Below are 24,775 nucleotides of genomic sequence, written 5' to 3' on the forward strand. Positions count from 1 at the left end.
GAAGGGTCAGATTCATATCAACAGCTAGTAAGTTGTACAGACATACCGATAGGATCAGGACCTGCTAAATTAAAAATGGCAATTTTATGATTCACACTTGCTTTAATATAGGGAAAAAGAAAAGACTGCTGCACGAAGACCAACATTAAAGATCAAATTGCATGAAAGATCTTAATCTGGACCTACAAGAACCAATATGCTACTTAGAAGAATACGTCTTCCTTTCTGCTGGTCTGATTTTTATCTTCGACTTTATTAAAGATCTTTATGATAGAGAGGTAATATGAAAGATAGTCATTGTTCTCTGGTTCCCTTACCAGTGAAACCTTTATTTCAGCTCCTGAGAATCTTTAGCACTTGACAGCATGCAATAAAGAAGCTTCGAAAAGGGATACAGTAATTAAAAGTAAGCTTATGTTTTCACATATTTTACATTATCTTGCTATAGCAGTAAAACAAGTCTTTAAAAAAATAATTATGCTGAATTGTGCCATATATCCTAATTGAGGTAATAAGGGTAGATGGCAGTATTGAAACATTGCTTGCATAAACCAGGATTTTTACTGTAATATTTTAATTCTAATCACTATATTTGGATATATTCACAAATATATTCATAGACATTTGTGGCCTAAACCTACATGTCTATATTTACCATATATTCAGTTCTTACTAAAACAGACATGTCTTGAACTGGGAAGTTCAAGAAGCATGCTGTATGAGCAAACATTCATTATTTCCAGACTATTTTTATTTGGTTGTGTATTAAAGAAAATATTGGAATTACTACTGAATTAATAAATGAGATTTTAAGACCAAGCTTGAAACGTCAGTGCCTGTAAATGCCATTGAATTAAACAGGCAATTTTCTAAACCTTACTGCTTAGATAGTTGTTTCCTCTGTCCATGAAGATTAAAAGGAATTCAATCAAATAGCAGAAATATTTATTTTTCCTACTGTTGTACATACTAGAAATTAAAAAAAAAGCACATTTTGATTGGATTTGCTGGTGGTTGTGAAAATAATTACGTTATTTATTCTACCACAGTTTAGGAGGAAAAAGACATGCATATGAAGGATTAGTTTAAGTGATTAATTCTTTCCTACAGTTATCTGTTGCATATTTTTACTGCTTTGTTACAGTTCATGGGTTACTGCAACCAGTTTAACACCTATAACCCATCTGAAATAATCAGAAACAATGCCACACAGTGGCTCTCAACAATACTTACCAGAATGACCAGAATGAAATTTCTGTAAGGCACTGACTACACTGACCAATTATTTGAGTTTATGTGTCTGACTTAAAAACACAACAAAAAACACCACAAAAGAAACAAAGGAAAACCCCCAATCTAAGTAACCAATTTAACCATAGCATATAAATTGAGTATGACCACTCTACTTGGACAACCAAGTCACACATGCATTCTTGATTCCTAACAGAAAAACATCCTAAAGTAAATGATGAAATTATATTATTCACCAGAAGACCTGTGTGGTTTTGAAGGCTATAAGGGAAACATGTGCACTGCCTAGGTTAAACATGAGTTCAGGTTTGCAGAAGCAGAATGCCTAGATCCTTCCCATGAAAATAAAGACATACATAAAAATAACCGACAAACAGAGGGGGCAAGAGAAAGGCACATAGATAAAAAGAAGACAAAATTTCAAGAAATAGAATAATACTTATTCAATTATTTAAATTATGTTGAAATATTTAAGAATAAAATAAGATGGCATCAGTGGCTGAAGCTTTTATAAAGTATTTATGAAGTTCTGTAAAGTTACTTTAAACCATCAATATAGTGTGGAATATAAGATAAGTGATCAAATGACAGCAAACTAATTATATTTTACTGAAATAAAGCTTTCCCTAACACACTGATCAAAAACCAGGCATGCTTCTAACATTTACACTGGTGAAAATATAATGTCTAAACTCTCATTCATTTATTCTAGAATACTAAACTGATGTACAATGTCTATTCTAAAGAAATAACTTTTATTCTCGATAAATAATTTAGTAGTGATTTAGGGACACTCTGTTGCTCCTTCAAATTTCTTGTATGATGAAGGTATTGTTCCTAAGTGAGCCTCATTTCCTAATGTCTTTATGAGGAATTCTTTGATATAATGGCATCAGGGGTCTGCAGGATTCAGGATGGCTAGCTTAGAGCAGTTTTACCTAGTACTCTCATGTGAAATGTATACACAATATAAGGCTGGATGAAACACTATTAGGTCCACTTTTTCTCTTCTACCCTTCCTGTAGCCTGATGATGTGAGATTCTAAGTTATTTGGACTTGAAATAATCACCAGCTTCTTATTGCAAATTGGGATTTTTCTGGGAATACAGTCTTCACTGCAATGCCTAAATGTCTTCTAGTGAGAAAAATGTTCTCTAGTGAGAGAACCAATTGTATCAAAGCATAAGGCAAATACTTCACTGTTCCAGAATTAACACTCTTCCCTACTGGGCAAGGGTTTGAGTGGTTTTAGTTCTAATAATTTATGATTCTTGTTGATCAAGGAACAATGAATACACAGCAACTTTTATGGCACTTTCTGTTCATATAATGTTTTTTTTAATCAAAATATTTAAAACATTTACTTAAATCATTTTCTTGAAATGTTTTAGGAATAAGCTCTAAGCCCGGTTCCCAAATTAAAAGAACAAAAGAAAGAAAGAAAGAAAGAAAGAAAGAAAGAAAGAAAGAAAGACAGAAAGAAAGATAGAAAGACAGAAAGAAGGAAGGAAGGGAGAAAGGAAAGAAAGAAAGGAAGGAAGGAAGGAAGGAAGCAAGGAAGGAAGGAAGGAAGGAAGGAAGGAAGGAGGAAGAAAGGAAGAAAGGAAGAAAGGAAGAAAGAAAGAAAGAAAGAAAGAAAAAGAAATAAAGAAAGAAAGAAAGAAAGAAAGAAAGAAAGAAAGAAAGAAAGAAAGAAAGAAAGAAAGAAAGAAAGAAAGAAAGAGAAAGAAAGAAAGAAAGAAAGAAAGAAAGAAAGAAAGAAAGAAAGAAAGAGAAAGAAAGAAAGAAAGAGAGAAAGAAAGAGAGAAAGAAAGAAAGAAAGAAAGAAAGAGAAAGAAAGAAAGAAAGAAAGAAAGAAAGAAAGAAAGAAAGAAAGAAAAGAAAGAGAAAGAAAGAAAGAAAGAGAGAAAGAAGAGAGAAAGAAAGAGAGAAAGAAAGAGAGAAAGAAAGAAAGAAAGAAAGAAAGAAAGAAAGAAAGAAAGAAAGAAAGAAAGAAAGAAAGAAAGAAAGAAAGAAGGAAAGAAGGAAGGAAGGAAGGAAGGAAGGAAGGAAGGAAGGAAGGAAGGAAGGAAGGAGGAAGGAAAGAAAGAAAGAAAGAAAGAAAGAAAGAAAGAAAGAAAGAAAGAAAGAAAGAAAGAAAGAAAGAAAGAAAGAAAGAAAGAAAGAAAGAAAGACAGAAAGAAGGAAGGAAGGGAGAAAGGAAAGAAAGAAAGAAAGGAAGGAAGGAAGGAAGGAAGGAAGGAAGGAAGGAAGGAAGGAAGGAAGGAAAACCCCCAAAACAAACAACAAATACAAGAGAACCCAAACAAACAAAACTCACAAAAAAACTTAAGATGCAATATAATTTTAAATTTAGAAAGAGGATTTGCAATTTTTGTGCCTTACAAAAAGCATTACAGCTTTCTGAATTTCAAAGGCAGAAAGCTTTTTCTCTTTCCAACATACTGATATCTAAAACCATATTAAAGGATCCAGTGTCCTCTGATGCATACATATAATTTCAAGTAATGCTAACTGGAAACTGCATATATATAGCAGGACCAAAGAACTCTAAGACTGTGCACCATGAAGAATGTAGGTAGATATGAAGTTTGGTATTTTGGTTTATTATTCCAGAGAATAAAATCAAGTCATGTTCTCTGTGGATTTCCCTGAAATGCAATGAACAATCAGGCCAACTATGAATATTTATTGTTAATTTTGACTGACAGAAATTGATTGCTCAAGAAAACAATGTAATAAACAAAGCCATTCCCCTTCCATGAAAGAGAGGGACTATATAAATTGGATTTGAATTAATAAAAGTGTTACAAAAAATTGAAATAGCTATAAATTAAATACTTCCAATAAAACTATTATTAAATTTTAACCAGAGTCATAGAAGACCCAACAAATTTCTATAGCAAAATACTTGAAAGAAGAATAAAATGACCTAGATGAAAATAAAATAAAAAGTCTGCCCACCAATTTTAGTTCTCTGAGGACTGACTCAGTTTTTTTTCAAGTCTTTTTTTTTTTGTGAACTTACTATCTATCCGTAGGTAAAACTCAATTAAATAGTTAATCCTTTGCATCTACATTGCTGAAGTGCTATTCTGAAAATTTTTAAAATACATAAGATAATATTAATCCTGGTTTGTTTGCATGATTATATTACTGTCCTTAATTATTATTTATTTTGTTTTACAAAAGGGGACAGTTTTTCAGGTCATATAAACAGCCATAAGTCTTTTTTTTTTTTTTTTTTCCTTAAATAAAACTATGCTGATACTAGCTCTTACTTATCAAAAATATTTCCCAAAAATTTTTTGCTCTCTCTTCCTCTCTCTGATCTAGTGTGTCTCTTCAGCTTGCTTTCTGATCAGGAAATGAAAGATATGTCACATAAATCTTCCTGGAAATCTGTAAATCATCTTTGAAATACTATTTTTCTCAATACATCACTGAATTTCCTTTAGTATGACTACATAAAACAAAAGAGCAGAGCTACAATAAAGAGCAGAATTGATGAATGGGGAAGGAGCCCTTTCTTACAGCAGGGTCCAGAATCTATTGCTTTTATTGTGTATTATATTGTGTATTGTGTATTGTGTATTATTTGAAGACAAACTGAAAGAAGACAACAGAATGGATCGCTGCAAAGTAGCTACTGACAACTTCTTACAAAAAGTTAGAGAGAAAGTCTTTGTTACCTGCCGTGACTTTAACCTACGTTGCTGCTACTTAGAGGAATATCCTTATTATGGAAGTACACAGAGAATTTCAGCAAAGAAGACGGACTCCTAAGCTCTCTTATATTCCTTAAACTTTTAGAACAAGTATTTGAACAAGAACTGAAAACCATGTATCTGCTTAAGTATAATGACCAACTGCCTACATACTACATCCAAGTCCAGCTGTCTTCTAAATGAATACATTAAACATAGGTCTCTGTCCTCACAACAGTGGTGTACTTATACATCTGATTTTAGTGCTATATTATTTTCTAGAAAATGTTTAAATATAAGCTGAACTGGAATGATTAAGCATTTTTCCTGCTAATTAGAATGCTGGTACAAATCCTGCTATAGCTGCTTAGTAGAGAGACTTAAAAGTAGATATTGTAGTAAAACAGCCTTTAAAGTAGATATTGATTACTGCCACAATGACTATTCACACCTTTAAATTTCTGCAAGATGAAATAATCGAACTAAGGCCTCTTATACTATAGCTGAATGTTACAGTTGCAAAGCGTTTTATTTAGAAAGACTATGAATCTGGTCCTCCTTTTCCTTTCCTTTTATCAGAAGTACTTGATGTTCTAAACATAGCATTTAATGTTGAATGGTTTTTTTCCAGACACTAAACATTTTTTTTTGTGTTTGCTTAATTAAGAAAACTTCTCAACAAAATAATATTTTTATTTCAAATTTCAGACTGACTTCTGATCCAAAGCTATTTATTCTTCCAATGCTACTTCAAGCAGAAGGTGGCTGCATGATCACAAGCTTCAGAATTCATAATGAAGCACTAGCAATATGTTCATCTTGTTACACGTTAAAATATTTCCTTCTCTGCTTCTTTCTTGATCTAAAAAGGTGATTGTTTAGTATAACACAGTAAACTCTTGCTGTGGGTATTTATTCAGTTTCTGTATTCAGAGACACACACAAATGTACTGTCCTGCCAGCCTTGCAGGAACCACATAGCTACAGAGGGAAGGAAATTATTCTTCCCTTCCAGACTATCACCAGAATGGTTAACTAAGTTCTGAGTGCTGAATGTTGATACCTTGACCTGTACTGAGTTGTACTTCTGAAAAATCTTGGCATTGAAATATTTGAACCACTCGAGTCAATATATGCTTTAAGAGAGCACAGTTGTGGGACTGTCAACTAGGAGAGAAACAAAAGTATAAAACCAACAGACCTTGCATGATCCCAAACACTTTTTACTTGTTAAACAGAACACATTTCTTTCAGAACTCACAAGCATAATGAAACTGATACAGTAAAAGATAAAAATTGAACTTCAAAATTTTGTATAGTGACATCCTACAACAAACTGTATTTCTTTACACTTCATATGAAATTACACTAACACTTCAGGTTAAGGGGAAAGGCTTGAGGAGAAAAACAGACTGACCAACTGGGGAGAAGGGTTCCCCAGTCATCCTACATCACCATTAGAATGCATATATTCAAATAAACTACAACATGCTTATATATCAATGCTTGAAATAAACAGGAAACTAAATGACAACATAAGACTATCTTGTGGATTATGTTTACTTTAAAATATTTGTTATGATCTGAAAATCAGGGCTTTCAAAAGTCTGTACATATATATATTATACAATTTTTAATCTCAATCTTAAATAGATCTTATTAAGATTGTTAATGTGTTTATTTACTTACATGGACTTCTTAAAAACCTAATAACATTATTAGCATTTTTAGACATCAATATTGGAATGAAGGTAATACAAACTAAACTTGATTTTCAAGAAAATTCTTGAGCAACATTTATGAGAAAATAGAGCATGTTCACATTCAAAAAATTAAAGACGATTTATTTTGTGACCTTCATCAAAACATTCATAAGACTATTAACTCATCATCACAATATTTTTTTAAAGACTGGAGTATTCTTAACCATAACTATTTCCAGTTAGAAGTAATACTATGCAAGCACATGTGCTGAATTTCCTATATTCTGTAGTATTTAAAGTTTTTGAGAGAGTTAATAACACAAACATGTATGTTTGAATTAAGTATGATTATATGAGGTAATCCATTGATGTTCATAACATGAAACATTTGTATTTTAGAACTAAGCCACTCACAAAACACACAAAAAGTTGATACACAGCAAAATTTGCCATTAGCTTTCTTAGGTTATTCTGCTAATACCACCAGTGATTTACCAAGATAATGGTAGTGTTTTCTTGTAGCTCTGGAATGATAATTTTTGTTGTTGTTGTTAAACGGTTGTTGGTGTTTTGGTTTTGCTTTTATTTTTTTCAAATTACAGCAATTTCTTGAGGGAAAAGAATTTGAAGGAAAGGAAAGAACAACTAGAAATAAATATATACATTTATAAACAGAGGGAAACAAGTGGAGTTTTGTTCTGGTTTGATCTATTTCCAAGCAGTGAAGCTAACTCTTAATTTTGTTACCTGAATTTTAGAACTGAGCTGAAAGAAGCTGAAAAAACCCAAAGCATAATTAAATTTTACATTTAAAAAATATTTTTCTGAATTGCCAGGTTTATTTGTTATATACTGCTAATTTGTGAAAGTTAGTTTTCAGCAATTTCAAATGTTTCTTTATTTAAAATTTCAGTTTCATAGATACCACTTATACCAAGTTCATGCCAAGCTGACAAGTAGACTTTCATAGTCAGGGTGAAAAAAAAATATATAGATAGATATATATATAAATATATATATAGATATATAAACCCTCTCTTTCCCTTTCCGTATGTTTGCATTTTCCTGAGAATGTTTCAAAAAGCAAGCAGTCTTACTTTTGTATTCCAGGTGAAAACCAGCTGCTGCCACACTAATGTCAGAGTGAAAATGCAGGTAAAGTTGATTGGAGGTGCTATTCAACAATGCTGGCACAGTTGTACCTGGAAAAATAAAAGTTATGGAATAAACTGTAGCATACTGATATATTAAGATTTATATTGAAAAAACATGACCAAGACTGAATCAGACAGGTTCATTTTCTTCTCATAATGTGCATGGAAATGTCAAACATTCTGCTATGGTTTGCCTTGTTTTCTCCTGTAGCTGCAAGAAAAATTTGATTAGAAGTCATGATACCAAGAGGCTATATAAGTACAATCAAACAAGATCCCATCATGTTCAGATGAAACTGTATTGACTTGGATAGAAAAAAAAGAGGTGCAAATAAATATATATATATATATATGTATAAGGATTTGATTATGAGATCAAGCTCAACTGCCAGTTGATCTTTTTCTACTTGCACAAAAAACTTGAAGAACAGAAAAGAACAGTCCAGATTTTTTCTCTGTGTCCACTCCACACCTTCTCCCCACAATGTTTCAACTACTAATCCTAGTTCTGAGTGTATGACAGGGAATGAAAAAGCAGGTGCAGCACATTAAAACAAACAAACAAACAAAAAAACCCACAAACCAACACAAAAAAAGGCTTTATCTAATTCAAATAACTATAACAAAACTGTGTGTCACTGACTTCTGTGTACACAATACCACAAGCTTAACGTTAACCCTGGACACATTATTTACCACTGGTATTGCTAAGTCTGACACATTTTCTTTGTTACCATATAACTACTATATAACTCACTTTCTATAGTCTAAAGCTGGAACATCTACTGAGGCTAAAATTCACATAATTTTTTTAATAATCCTCCAAGACAGTATTAGGTAGCTAATGAACTTCAGCGGTGGTTGCATAAGAGAATTCTTTATTTCCTGTGTGGCATTTACTGTTTCTGTTGTAACTATGAGCAACCTAGGTATAAGCTTGAAACTCGGACTTAAAAAGAAAAGTAAGTTTACAGTATACATGAGGAAATGGTAAATACTTTTTAAATTTAAAAGTGTGTTAAGCAAAATCTAGATATAAATTGTGAGGAGCTAAAACTTGGCCTTTAAGGAAGGTTTTACTGTCTGAACATGAAAGCTCCAAGTATGGAAATTCACAGACAGTACAGGGCATTCACATCACACAATACTTACCGTGGAATACAGAAAGCAGTGAAACATCTTCCTGGACAGAGGATTTTTCACAGTATCCATATGGAATTTGAAATACATTTAAGGATGTTTAAGGTGTCTGTTCTGTAAGAATGAGGATGTTGACTCAGAATGATTATAGTCTCCATTGAACAAAATTGCTCTTCTGGCAGTTCCCTTCCTTTGTAGGATCTGCTAACATTTAACACTAACATTTTACTTCCTTAGAGAGTGATATTCCAGAAGATGGGAAATTATATCCTATTGTACTGCAAGAAATAAATGAAGCTAGAGTTTTTAATTCTCATAACTGCCACATTCAATAGCATAGTTCAGGCTGGCAGCCTGTCACAAGTGAGGTCTTCCAGGGATCAATACTGGTTCCTACACTGTTTTGACATCTTCATTATTGATCTGGATGATGGGATTGAAAGCACCTTCACCAAGCTTGCCCATAACACTAAACTAAGTGGTGAGGTTGACATGTCAGCCATCTCACAGAGAGACCAAGGCAGGCTGAACAAGTGGACGAGGAAGAACAAATAGCATGAAGTTTAACAAAGACAAGTGCAAAGTCTTGCACTTGTGTCAGAATAGCCAAAAAGAGCAGTACAGTCTAGGATCTGTGTGGCTGTAGAGCAGCCTTCCTGATAGGGACTTGAGGCTCAGGTTGGACAACAAGCTGAATATGAGTCAAAAGGGAACCACTGCAGCAATGAGGGCAAATATGTTCCTGGAATGAACCCAGAGGGCTATTACTAGCAGAGACAGAGACATGATAATCCCACTCTACTCGGTGCTTGTCAGGCCACAACTGGAGTACTGTATCCAGTCCTGGTCCCCACAATTCATGAAAGACATAGACACATGGGAAAGGGTACAAAGGAGTGCCGTGAAGATAATCAAAGGGCTGGACAACCTGCCCTACTAGGAGAGGCTGAAGGAGTTAGGTGTCTTCTCCCTAGAGAAGACTTAGAGGGGAACCTATCACAGTATTCCAGTACATAAAGCGCAGCTACAAAGAGGATGGAGACTCTCTCTTCACAGGGAGCCACGTGGAGAAGACAAATAGCAACAGAACCAAGTTGAACTGGGACAGGTTTCATCTTGACCTTAGAAATAAATTTTTTACAGTGAGAACAATCAGTCACTGGAACAACCTCCCCAGGGAAATGGTACAGTCCCTGTCACTGGAGGTTTTCAAGATGCGATTGGACAAAGTCCTGGATGACCTCATCTAGGCTCCCTTTCCCACAGAAGTTTGGATTAGATGATCTTTTGAGGACCCTTCTAACCTGAGCTGTTCTATGTTTCTATGATCTAACTGAAATTTTATTGATCACTTGCCAACATCTGCTTCTTCTGGGATTTGGTACATGAAGTGTGGAAGATACATTTTAGTGTGGCAACCAGATGCAGTGCTGTTTTGGACTTTAGCATTAATAGAAAGAAACAGTACTTAAAGGGCAGGAATAGATTTCCTGAGTAATAGCTTAGGTGCAGATATTTCCATGGTAGATATCTAACACTCCTATAGATGGATACCATGTTAGGATACTGGACTCTGAATTCTTAACTTCTTGAGAATCTGCAATCAGGAAAACAAAGAACTCTCCTAGGAGGCAGTAAGTTTGTTTGCCTCCGTAAAGGCTTACAAGGGAATGAGGACAAGTTTTCTACTTAAATTAATGTCTAATTATGATATTGTTATGGAAAATTACGCCCACTATCCCTTTCAAGCATTAGCAATGGCAAGCAAGAGAAATGTATCTCATTCTAGAGATGAACACTACACTGCATGTATGAAAGGCTGCCTGGCATTTCAGAAATTTCTAGACCTAGAACAGAGATAGTAATTTTAGGCATTTCTTGGGTTAGCATAAATATGAAGCATGGACCGCATTCTTACCTATTTTCTTTCTAAATGTAACTATCATACTAAGAGTAGATTCTCCAGATGTCAGCCTCAATGACTACTGTGTATGTATACTCTCTCTGTATATGTCTAAACACATATTTATGCTTACATATGTACATATACATATTGAAAAGAATATCAGGTGTTATTTGCATTTCCAAGTTTAGATGGAAATGTAGCTATATTTAGTCTTACTTTTTTCCAGTTTGAATATACCATAGCCAAGTCAAGTAGCAGTCCCAAACTAGCAATTCTAAGATACTGTTGCTTTTTTTGGCTTGTTTCCACTTTTTTGTTCATTTCTGTGTATTAAGAAAAATGACTTTCATTTATGTTCAGACAATACTCTCAGGAAAAAGCAACATGCTTGTCAATAATATCCTCTCATTCAGCTACTATGCCTATAACCTTCACTAAAGAGTCCAAGACAGACTCCGTTTTGGCTTATTGATTAAAGACTTTCTGCCCTTTTATCCAAGGAATTTCCACTCTGTCATAATTCCATTCTATGACACAATTGGCCCCCCAACATATTTACAAATACTCATGAGATACCTGACAGTTATCCAAGTTTTATAAGTCTTGCGTTTTTGTCTTAATGGACATGTTTCATGTAGGAACTGCTATTACTGAGCTGTAAGAACAGGCTATCTCTAAATTCAGTTGACAGTGATGTAGCCTTATAATTAATGCAAGCTTTAGAAGATAATAATATTACTGGCAGGAATATACCCATATTGGATTGAGAAGGTGGAAAATATGAGACTTTAACTCTTAAGGGCAAGCATGAAAGATCAGACACGTGGCAGACTTAACATATATAAACTGATAATCACTTAATGAAACTCTTTTTTTTTTTTTTTTAACAACATGATTTTAAATAAATCCACCTCCATTTGCAAAGCAGGATGGGTATTGAAAAACAGGTAACTTCTTACTCTTCCAAATGAAAAATAAAATACAGTTCCTTTGCAGGAGAAGAATCAATTCCAGTTATGGGATTTTTTAATTTCTGAATATAGCAATTAAAATTCTACCTTGTTTGTAAAAACTGTGACCTTCACAACTGAGAGAATTAAGAGTCGATCTGTGCAACCAATCAAAAATCTGCTATAGCTACATATATTCTTGAAGTGGTACAACAACTGCTGTAAAATATTTGAAACATTATTTTGATGGTTGTCTTTTAAAGGCAATGTTATTTCCTCATGAGCTATGAGTACTACATTGATGGACAATCAATACTGAAGGTAAAAATAACCCATAGTTTTCCAATTACCCTGAATGTCCCTTGCTAATGCCTAGTGTCATGTGGAAAACTTGGTCTGAAAAATAATCAGTTTGCCCACCAAAAGGCATCACCTGTCAGTATTGGGCACATGAAACTAACCAGTTCACTATTCCATTGCATGCCACAAGAGGCCTCTTGGCATTTAACACATCAGTCCTATCCATAGCATCTACTTTCAAAGATGGCTGTACAAAAACTCATGTATTCTGCCACCAAGAAGAAAGCAGCACAAGATATCTTTGTCTGTTAATATATTGTCTCAGGATTTTTATTATAGTTTTGTTTATGAAGCCCCTATCACTTTCCCCTAAAACAGCATCCTCACATCACAAGTATAACTATAGCATAAAAAGAAGAAAAATGTCCTAACATTTCTGCCATTCACTGACAAAAGACGGCCCACAGGATTAAACCAAAAAGGACAATATGTAAGCACCCCGACTGCTCTACGAGACAGCTCTTGCTGGCCCTGCCCATCCCCTGGGTCTTGCCCCTACCCTGCCCTGCCCATTGCCCAGGACACCATTTCAGCCCCTGAGGCTGTCAGCTCCTGCCCCAGTTATGCTGCAGCAGGATCAGTTTCCAGCTCCCATAGCCCTGCCCTGCCCTGTTGTGGGCGCCAACAAGTTTAATAAATTCTTAATAATTAGTTGTACATCTGTGAATCTTGAATGCTAATTTAGAAGACAAATGAATTCACAGAGAGTGAATCAGAAGAAAATGGTATTGTGCAAGATTAAGAAATAAATGGTACCTGCTGAATTTTACCACTTATGAAATTATGCCTGGAATTCAGTTTCAACATCACATTATTGGTTCAGTTTTGAGAACAGCAGATTTCATGTAATGTTTAAATATCCTTTATTAGCCCTTTCCAATACACAAAATAATTCTTCATTTTAAGTCCGACATTCATTATGAAAAAGAGATAAATTTACAATAACTTTGTCCTACTCTATCTCCAATGAAATATTTCCAACACAAAAAAACATCTTTTTCTGTTTCCCTGGAAATTAGAAAGGGTTTTAAGCTAAAGCAAGGTGACTCACTTTTACTATAGAATAAAAATGTGGTTTGAGTCTTGAGTATTATTAAATGAAGAATTGTTAAATGGATCATTTCATCAGTTCTTTATCCAATGGGTCCAATATCTTTGTCACATATTGTACTTGTCCAAAACTGATTACATTTCATAATTTCTTTCTTCCTTATTGCCAATTTAATATGCAGCATAGTTACTAGCCTTTAATACAAAATTGTTATAACCTTTTGTACTGGTTCTGGTTGGCACAGAGTTACGTTTCTTCACAGTAGCTGGCATGATGCCATGTTTTAGTTTTGTGACCAAAACAGTGTCGACAATACAGGGATGTTTTAGTTATTGCTGACCAGTGCTTACACAGAGTCAAGGCCTTTACTGCTTCTCACACCACCCCAGCTGTGAGTAGGCTGGGAGTGCACAAGATGCTGGGAGGGCACAGCTGACCCCAACTGACCAAATTGATATCCTGTACTATATGATGTCATGCTCTGCACTAAAAGGTGGAGGACAAAAAAGAAAGGGGAGGTTATTGGCAGTTCTGGCATTTTCTCTTTGCAAGCAACTGTTAGGCATAAGGGAGCCCTGCTGTCCTGGAGATGGCTGAACACCTGCCTGCTGATAGGAAGCAATTAATTAATTCCTTATTTTTCTTTGTTTGCATGTGCAGCTTTTGTTTTACCTTTTATATCTCAGCCCACAAGCTGTCTCATTTTTACCTTTCTGATTCTCTCCCTCATCCCACTGCATGGGAGTGAGCAAGCAGTTGGGTAGGGCTGAACTACCTACTGGGGTTAACCCACAACATATTTTAATATGCAAATTTGGAGGTGCAACTTCAAATTATCTAATTTGATATTTGAATAAATAATATGGGTTTAATTTTTTCAGTTGATAATTCATTTCCTTGTATAATCCAACATAGATCAGATCAGGCTTGTGATAGAGTTCATGAGTCTGGGATATTATTCATATTTAATCTTATATCAGATAACTCTCTTGGTTTTGTTTATAGAACGTATTCTATCTATTAAAATTGTCTTATAAAAAAGGAGTAAAACTATAAATGCCTGACATGTGAAGAAATAAATTACACGGTTTGTTATATCCCAGTTGTAGTATTTTTTTTTTTTTTCCGAGGTCTGTTTAGTTTGGATGAATACTGAATGCTTCATCTTTTTTCCTGAGAACAAGAGGCTAACAAAGATAAACTAAGTCAAAGCTATCAAAGGAAGACCCTTGAACGTCAGTACCAATTTATATATATATTTGCACATTGAAACATTTACAGGACCTGAAATCTCCTCCGCAAAATGAGAATATTTCATAATGATACCATGAAAGATGCAATACAAATATAGTCTTTGTGTATATGTGTGAGTAAACAGAGACATGTTCTCTCACATACATATATATACATATAGATCTGTGTGTTTAAATCACAGCATATCCTCACCTGAAAAGCTCCCAAGACGTGGTGCTGTCATATCTCCACCATCGTATATTTCAAGAGAGTCCCAATTATGTTCAGTGGCAAAGCTGATGACCTGGATCTGTAAAACACCACCACAAAACTTTTTAAAACCAACTAGCCATATGTATTTTTAAATGTTCTAGAAACAACAAAATAAAAAGAGAACATGCCCCAAACAAAATATAAATGAGCAGATCCAAACAAAAACACCTGAGTGAAAAAATATAAATAAAACATTAAATTTCATTTTTCAAGTTGTCTTAAATTTTAGAAAATATGACACTGGATAAGTAAGTAGGATCTTGCACATATGTTGCATGACTACAATTAATTACTCAAAGTATAAATGAGAAGATCATCAAGACAGTTTCAGACCTCTCAAGTGCCTTAGCAGATAGAAAGAGTGGACATTTGCATATCAGATTGAAGGACCAGGATCTGCTTTAATTATTTTACACAGTAAAAGAGAAAGCTGCTTGTTAAACTATTTCTCATTCATACTACCATGTAAAAATAAAGTAACACAGAATAAAATTAACCACAGAACAATATTGAGAAAAAAAAAAAAAAGCCCAAATATTTAAAGTATGCCAAAAAATTATCTTACTGATTGCAATTTTGTGACATGTCTAGAGAAATAAACCATTACTTTTTAAAATAAATGAAAAAATACTCAATATTCCATGCTTGACAGAATATAGACTTGCCTGAATACCTGATCCCTCGGTCACTATGATTTTCCAAACACAATTCAAGCTGTTACCATAAGGTTCAGGGTAACCTGGTGAAAGAATAGTACCTCTCCGCTCAGTAAAATTCCCACTGCATGGCACTGAAAAAAAGAATGATCACGAATTACTACAAAACCTAAACTACTTCAGAGAACAAAAAAGCAATAGTAGTTTTACTAAGCCAAATATAATAATTCTCTCTTGTAGCATAAGCACACAGACAGGAAGCAATGATCTGAACTTAGAAAGCAATGTTATCTAAAATATTTGAACAATATAAAGCATAAGATACAGCCTGCATGAATAAACAATTCAAAAGTGACCTTAGTTTTGAGTGTGTGCAGCCTAGAGGAGTCTAGCAGCACAGCCTAATCACGGCTTACCTGGGAGTAACAACAAACTCTGAAGACATAACATTAAACATAATCATGATTTATAGAAATAATGTGAACTCACACACTGCCTAAGATAGTTCCAATATTGCATCTAGCTAGTAAAGCAGTGTGATACATTAAATATTTTTACTGAATATGTAATTGCTTTTATAAGATTCAAGAAAATATAATTAAATGAAACAAAACTAAAAAACCCATCAGAATACACAGAAAATATAACACCTACATTTATTTTTAGAACCCCCTAATTAATTACAAATTCCTATGAATAGCAATGACTTTTGGATATAAATCCAAGGAGAGAGAGAACGAAACTTTTCAACATTAAAAAAAAAAAAAAAGATGAAGTGCTAAACTTTATCCCACTGCAGGTCTGCAGACAAACTGAAGAAAATTAGCTATACTTAACGATGTTATCATTATTCAATGTACTCTATGCTTCTATTTAAAAATAGAAATCATTGTCCTATGTGTGATAGAAATACACAAGTATAGTGTAATAAAACAGGTAAAAAACACTTCTGGAGAATTAAATTCTGTCCTGTATTTCAAGCTCTAGATGAGTCATGAAAATAATGAATGTTCAAGAAAATATGCATCACACTTGTTCATATAATCTAAGTCATTATATGAAACACTAGACTGCTTAGCAGCCAGCTGGTACTCAATTACTTTTTGATATGGAAAACTGCTCTTTTAAATTGGGCTTGACTGATATTAATCGAAGGAGAGTGAATATATGTGTTAAATACTATTTCCTGAAGCGGTTCCTGAATTCTGATTCAGAGATATTCGGAACAGAAGACTCAAATGTAATTGCTTACCTACACAGCTTGGTACTGTGTCATTCCACTGAGCTAAGGCATTAGGTACAGCCTGACATCGGATAGCTTTTGAGCCTTGTAGCAGGTAGCCAGGACTACACTCAAATCGAACAACAGAGCCTGCTGAAAACTCAGACCCGATTCTCCTTCCATACCTAGGCTCTGGAACTGAGCTACATTGTGTATCACTTGTGCGTGGAACAGCTGCATAAAGAGAGAGAAAAAAAAAAATCCATTAATCCAAATGACAGTCATCATCAAAAAATAAAAAAAAAAAAACCACCAAAAATGCTCATTGTTTCTTGCAGGACAGAGCTTAATTGTATTTGTTCCTTTTATGTGCTCTGCTCCTGCATTCTCAAAGAATGGCCTAATGTTTTCACAGCTGTTGGCTGGACTGGGGTTTTGGGCTGTGACCATGTAGTCATGTGAGTGCCACAGCAGCATGGAGAGCAATTGACTTTGGAAGTATGTTCTTAGGCATGGGAGGATTAGTGAGTGTTTCAGATGCCTTCTTTAATGAAAGGATACTATACTTTCCACCTATTTTAATTATTACATATGAAAGTTTGGCTTCTTTTTAGAAGTTTTGCACTAGAAGCCAAGAAAAACATTATGCTGCATGTAATCATATATAAAACCAATGTAATATTATACAAATATTTGATTTACCATATTAGAGAATACTAAATGGTACCAATGTACCCTTAAGGTACATTTTACCAACAATTTCTGAGAATTCATAAATCTGACGTGATACAAGAACAGTTAAAATACTGTAAGCAACATTTAAATAGCAAAATAATACAATACACTAGAAGCCCATGGGTTTACATTCCCTTTGGCTTTGTTATTTATAACAAGTCTTTTATAGCAGACATTTTTATGTAGTTACTGACTCTTGGTAATGTGCATGTTGTTTGTGTAGCAAACTTGTTCTTTCTATATTTCATTTTGCAGTTAGATAGTAAATGCCAATTTTTTAAAAAATGTATATTTATAGAAAGAAAGGTAGAAATATAATTTGTGTGCAATTTTAACTATTTTTACACTATAATAAACATTAAAAATAATCTCATAAAATATGAGCAAATTTTCTGTGTGAGTAGCATGTACAAAAGTTTTGTTTGATCAGTTTGGTTTCATCAAGAATTAGTTTCAAGGGCTCATTTCATCTAGATATGAATTTTCAAACATGATCTTCCTGTCTTACTAACCTATTTTAAGAACAGTGTAGACAGAATAACAGTTATATTTAATTTTCTTTTACAGTCTTACATTAATTTCTTTGCTGGCCTATAACAGCAAAGAGCAATATTCCCATCTATTCAGGTGTTCACCTGTACAAAAACTCACATACACCCCTCCACCTCACTCGTTCAGTTACCCTGGTCACTAAGTAAAAGATAGGGTGTATGAAGCCTACATATACTTATTTTCATACTGATAGCTTTATACTTTTCTTAATGATTAAACTGTCATTTGCTCTATTCAAAATCATAATTATTTAAGTGAAGTAGTTTTAAATATCGGCACGTGCCTCTGAAGTTAGTAGTTGTTGACAAATTTGATTCAGAACACTATTTGAAATCAATTCTGTCTTAAGTCTAGCATGAAATACACAACACATTTTAGCAGAACATTGGTAGTTCTAATTTATGATTTCATTGACATTATGTTCTACCAGTTTTCTGTATTGCTACTGAGAATAGTTAAGTTCATGCAAGTATTACTGAATGTAGAGAAAAGCTTTTTCAAAGAAGGTTTAGAAGCCATAGGTAGTAGCAATAGCAGTATAATACATGCTCTTTCATTAATATGCAGTACGTTGATTTCTCAGACAAGGTCATACAGATACAGTAACACCTATTTTCTTCTAAATCAGTAAGTTAGATGGTTGCAGAAGATTTTAGCCTTGAAAGCTTAAGAAAGTTATAAAATGCATCTGAGATTGAAAGAAATGGTCAGAGGTAAGCTAACAGACACCTGGAATGATAGCTATGTAAAATGGGAAAAAAAAAGGCAAATACATTTTCCAAGTTTTTAAATTGGCTGAATACTTTACATAGTATAAACAAACCATTTCCTTTTCAGTAAATTTAATACACCTGCTTTTGTTAAAATAAGTGGGATTTTGAGATTCAGTTTTCAACAGAACCTCAGTGTCACCCAGCTGCTCTGTGAAACTTGCTCATGCATACACTTTAAACTGTGGCAGGAAATTGTTCTGCACTTGTGGAAGGATAATGAAGAAACTATAGTTCAAGGATTCCACACAGTTGCAGTTCTTCCTGATTTAAACCTGCAGACCACATCTGCTCTGCCAGCTCATCTCAACTGACTCAATCTGACATTTTTTGTTCTCTTTTATTGGGAATAATAGTATTTTCTCTATCAGATGGTTGACCATGCAAGCACTATTTTATTCAAACCTAGGTGATGAAGGCTGCTCACACATCCAGCCATATGACTGTCTTATGCCTAGAACTCCAACTTCTGTCCCATGATTAGGCGTTAATCCATCCCTTGTTCAGGACTACTTCTTCAAATAGGAGTGTTGGTCATGATATAAATCACTTGCAACTATGTGATAGCAGAAGATTCAATACATTGTTGTGGACCAACCAGTTTTGACTCAGGGCATTTGTACCCAGTTACGGCTAATTCAATTTGTTAACAACACAAACCTCTGATCACTGATTCAGGAGTTTAGAAGAAGTAGAACACAAACAAACAAACAACCACTTAAGTAAACATCTTTCCTTCCCTCTCCCCAGCCTCAGTCTATCTATCTATCTATCTATCTATCTGTCTATCTGTCTATCTATCTATCTATCCTTCCCTTTCCTTGTCTCAACTTCCTTTCGTCCATCTCTAGTTCCACCAGTGAGGTAAGAGGCAGCATAGAAGGTTGGGGTCATGTGCTCTCTTTTTGCTTCTTTGCTTTCCTCTGCTGTACTTAACATTTTACTAATTTTCTTTCCTGCATTTTGCTTCTTCAAGTTCTCATGTCACTCTGTTTCTTAGTGTTCGTGCCACAGTGTGGGTCACCCATGGGCTGCAGTTGCTCAGAGATGTCCTCCTACAGCAGAACAGGTCTTTCACAGGCTGCCAACCCATCTGAGGCTTTCTTAAGCCATTACTTTGCTTTTTAGGGAAAGATCTGTCTGCACTGCTGCAGCCTTAGCTACATAAAAGTATAATGATGCCATAGCAGGAAAACAAATGTAAAATAAACCTGGAAAAAGTATAATTCCCAGTCTTCTTAAATTGTATTGTTCCTAGAGTATTTCAATGTATCTGACCCTAAGATTCTGAAAAGCTGGATATTCATTGAGTCTGATATTACAGATACCCCTTAACTATTGTATGAAACACAAAGAAATGTAGTCATCTGGGAAAAAGAAATGAAGGCACACATGACACATGGAGATAAAAAAGAATTTTTTGAGGAAGTGACATCGCAAAAGTCATTAAATCTGAATCAAAAGCTACAAAGACTATCTGTTCCCTGCTCAAAACAGAACATGAAAGCAAGCAATAACCATTTTTCCCCTCTAGCCTTCCTTCTAGCTTTTACCTATAATGCTGGCAACCAAGACTTCTCAAGCTGCATCACAGAGACATTCAATTTTATATAGTAATTATCCTCCATCATTTAGCAAATGTTTCCTAGCACTGTGAAACAAAATTGAAATAAGCCCAGTGGAAAAGTGAACAGGGAAGAAGCTCAGCCTGGAATAGCAGGCGATAAATAAAATGGTTGACTTTACTATGTTCTGTATGAGAGTGGCTGTTATTCTCTAGAGTATTTAAAAGGCTAGTAAGCAGGCGGTCATTGGAAGTATTATCACATGCTTCAAAAGAAGAGAGAAAAATCTCCAAATGATACAGCTTATTAAATACTACTAACTCATATGTATACATATATAGGTGTATTAAATAAAGCTCTTAAGATATATTTTAAAATATATTAAAAAAAACTAGTTATTCAAATAGCTTCATGATTCTCTTGAGATAAATAATGTGACTAATTTTCTGATGCTGGAGAGAACACTTGTCATTTGTTAAAATCTATTTCTTACAATTACTAAAAAATAGATGTAGTCCAAATAACTGACTGAAATGAGGCATATAATTGTGCTCACATGGAGACTTATTGTTCAACAGCAACCTATGTTTGTGCGTGCATTCATACAGCGGCTTTGTATCACTATGAGTTCTTTAAAAGCAGTAAAAAAAACCCTAAACACTTTAGGCATACAAAAAACAAATAAAATTATACAGAAAGCTGTCATTCATATGCAAATAGATGATAAGAGCCCAAATGCTGAAAGCTGTTTTCTAATTCCAGAAGTTTTATTACTCCTCTTTTCTGGTTAATTGTGTGTGATAAATTTAAATGCAAGTGATGCTTTTGATGTGTAAAAAGGGCAAGTACCTGTATCTTGAGCTAAATCTAAAGTAGAGTATGCAGTCATGGTGATAACTTTCTATAAACACACAAGTAAGAAGGCTTAAAACCACCCTCCAGAAGGAGTTTGAACAGTCCTATCAAATTCCTTATAACTATGAAAACATCCTTGAGGTGAGACAGTTATTTCCATTAACTTGTTGTGTCAAACCATGACTGTGCTCCAATTTAAAACAAAAACAGAAACAAAACAAAACAAACCACTTAAAAGCCACTTGGTAATATTATTTAGAACTATCCAAACCTACTTTTATACTTCAATTTAGACATGCAGAAAAGCTAGTATATAATAAACCACAGTGTTCAATGACTATCTCATTAAGCTTATTGGACGTGTATGCAATACATCTACCGAACTGCCCAGAAGCCCCTTTGGGACTGCATCTGCTGCCTGTACCAGCAAGGAATCCATAAGCACTGCCCCAGGTATCACCCAACTGCTGACACATGGATCAGCCCAGTGCACTAAGCTGCCTAGTAGCATGCTAACAGGCTTGGTCGTGCTGTCCCATTCTTGCATTTCAGCTGCAGCAGGCACATGCGCACAATACCTCCTCAAATTCAGTTGTGTCAGGAAGAGACCTGCAAGTCTTAGATCTGCCACCCACCCTTCAATACCAAAATTGCCTCACAGTCTCTGCCATACCAATTTTCCTTCCAAGCTCTCCGAGAAGACAGAATTTATTAGTACCCTGAATAAAACTCTTGAAACATCAACTGGGAGCACTGATCAATACTAATACAATTAAGTAAAGTCTCCAAAACCTTGAGCTGAGCAACAGATATTCATGACGTAAGCTTGAAAGTATCTTTGGCACTTTTACCCTCTCTGTAGTATTACACAGAGGAATAGTGTGTGACACAGAATCCAAGCTAACTTCAGTCAAACTCTGAAACCACAGGTGGTAAAAACACATTGAAGCACCGGTATATTGTTTTGACAGCATCATGCTGCCTATACATATCCAGAACTGAGATTTTCAGAAGTACTTGAAAATATTTTCTTTATTTTTATGTTATTTTTCTTTATGTCTTGAGAAAGCTGAAATGAACGCTTCCTCTATAGACAAACACTTGAGGTGAATGTAACAAATATTCTCATAACAGCTCTTACAATGTATTCACTTGCTAAGTGAGTAGCCGTCAGTATAAAACAAATCATGAAATGATCACTATTTCATACTGTAACTATAATTGGATCGGACAACAATTACATATAAATTGATATAGAATTAATTAGCATACAAGTAATTATAAAAAGATATAATCTTTCATTTTGATTTTAATATTCGTTTCAGGTAATGGGATACTCCTCGACCAGAACAATAAGATCTGTTTTCTGTGTCACTATAATGTCTGAATAGAAATCAGATATTGTTGGAAAGTTAGTATTGTATAACAAATCTACTGATTTTATTTTTATTGATTTATTAAATACAAAAATGCAGCTAGCAATTCAGAGGGGGGTTTGCAGTTCCCATTTGAAGTGTTACTCAGTGGCATGTTTGCACTTTCACCTCAGGGAAGTCTGGCTTTTAACAGAGATCAAATATGTGCCTCCTCTGGTCCATAGCAGTCTAGCAACCTACATCCAACTCAATATAAAATAAAGATGCTTATCTCCTTTTGGTCAAAACTGAATATAATAGTCACCATGTCTAGAAAACAATTTCTATGATCATGATCCTAGTCATTTTAGTCAAGAAAAACACTGGCAGGATTAAATAGATATTTATATCAGATAACTAAATCAAGTAGCTACAAACTGGCTGGCTGCTTACAAACAGAGAAGAGCTGTTTGTGCATGTGGATATAGATGCCAGTTTGGGTTGCAAGGACCACAATATGATGAAGCTGAAGAATTGGCAGAAGGTTGGAATTAAGCTGAGCAAACTTTGGCATATTCATGAAGTTGGTACATAGACTCTCTTAAGGAACAGGAATAAAGAGGGAGGATACTGGTGATTTTTTTTTTAGAGAGATTTGAGAGCCTTGGAACAAATTATCTTATTGAGAGGCAAGACTGGGAATATGGGCCGAAAGCCTGCAGTGCTAATCCAGAAGCTCTTCAAACAATTTAAATACAAAAAGGAGGCAAGGACAGGTACTAAAGCAGGAGTATGACAACATTGCTCAGCTACTTAGAAACAAAAATCAGGAAAGTCCATGTATATCTGGAGAAAAAATTAGACAGTAGGGAAAAAGAGTCTACAGGTATGCTAATTACAAAGGGGAGTTCAAAATATAGATGGGTATGTTGATCCACTGGGGGAGTGCGGGGTGTGGACAACCTAATGACCAATAATGCAGTAAATATTTAAGTATTAAATATGTTTTTTGCATTGCCTTCACAGTTCTCACCATGTATTTCTACAGTCTGTGGGGGGAACGAGCACTCACAAGTAAGGGACCAACATATTATAGACTACTAAGAAAGGCCAGACATATTCAAGTCCATGGGGCCTTATAGGATTCACCAGAGACAACTGCCATAAGAAACCATTCTATCACCAGGAAAGGTCCTTGATGGCTGTAAAAAGGTTAAGACTATGCCCACATTTAAATAAATACTTTGTATTTAGATGTAAGAAGAGTTCAAAATAATACACTGTGAGAGACTAGCACCAATCTTGTCCACCAAAAGCAGACGTGTTTACCTTGGTAAACAAAGTGAAACCCCTTGGCTGATGCCCCACTCTTAGCACTGAATCGCAGAAGAATTTGGTTAGATGTAGCCAAAGGCAAAGTCTCTCCTACAAATGAAAATAGAAAATACATTAAAGAAGTAGTTACAACTCATCAGTATGCAATAAACATACTGTTAAAACACAGTTTTATGTTTTCCTCTACAGTTAAAGAAAATCCATATAAGTGTATGAAATTGAATTTGCCATTGGAGGTTTGAAACTTTTCAGAATGAAAAGAATTTATGACTCAACCACATAAACTTTCTGACATTCACTGCAGCTATTGGAACTAGAGCTCAAATAAACTCTGCTGTCATTTGGGGCCAAAATTTTGTGCTGACATTTTTCTGTGTCTGACAGCTTTACTTTGCCTTGTAAAACACATTAAGCAATTAAAAGTATTTCAAAATGCCATATAGGATCTTCACGTGATTACCATTTCAAAACTAAAACTGAAATAAGAAATAACAGATCCATGACTCATTTTATGTAGTTGCTTCCATAAAATATATGGTCACACTTGAACTATATTACATTATTAACTTTCTAATAGCATACCAAATTTTATATATTGACTTGAGGATTAATAAATATATTTAATATACTTTACCTCCTTTCCTGGGACATCTATCTAAAGTTATGATAAAAGTTCAGCAATGAATCCCTACTGAAAAACTTATAATACTTTTATGCTACAAGGATGCCACTCCATATGAAAACTGCTTTTGTTTTTGTTGGATTATATTGATGCATATTTTAGGAAATTCTACTGAAATTCATTGTAATGCAGTAATTTAAAAGATCTTAGATAACTGGATAAATAGGACTTATAATTCTTTCACTTAGATTACATTGCAGTATAATTGGGTGCTTCAATGAGCTTTCTCTTAAACTGAAACATTAAAAAGCAAATATTTTCTTTTCCTGATGAATTTTAGCCAATAAAAAAAAAGTTTCAAAGTTAATTTCTGAACTCT

The 24,775-nt window shown here is 34.4% G+C and overlaps 1 protein-coding gene across 2 annotated transcripts in view; it reads right to left on the bottom strand.

Annotated features, from left to right (window-relative positions):
• Positions 1-24,775, bottom strand: part of CSMD1 (CUB and Sushi multiple domains 1) — a 1,084,328-nt gene that overhangs the window by 141,578 nt on the left and 917,975 nt on the right. For both annotated transcript variants that reach the window (XM_065056058.1, XM_065056057.1), the window contains exons 33-37: positions 23,769-23,864; positions 16,638-16,841; positions 15,395-15,519; positions 14,670-14,766; positions 7,760-7,864 (exon numbers count right to left, since the gene is read on the bottom strand). In XM_065056058.1, the coding sequence (XP_064912130.1) occupies positions 7,760-7,864; positions 14,670-14,766; positions 15,395-15,519; positions 16,638-16,841; positions 23,769-23,864 (627 nt within the window). The remainder of the gene's footprint in view (positions 1-7,759; positions 7,865-14,669; positions 14,767-15,394; positions 15,520-16,637; positions 16,842-23,768; positions 23,865-24,775) is intronic.

The sequence above is a fragment of the Columba livia genome, chromosome 3, assembly GCF_036013475.1.
Source record: "Columba livia isolate bColLiv1 breed racing homer chromosome 3, bColLiv1.pat.W.v2, whole genome shotgun sequence".
Taxonomy (NCBI): Eukaryota; Metazoa; Chordata; class Aves; order Columbiformes; family Columbidae; genus Columba; species Columba livia.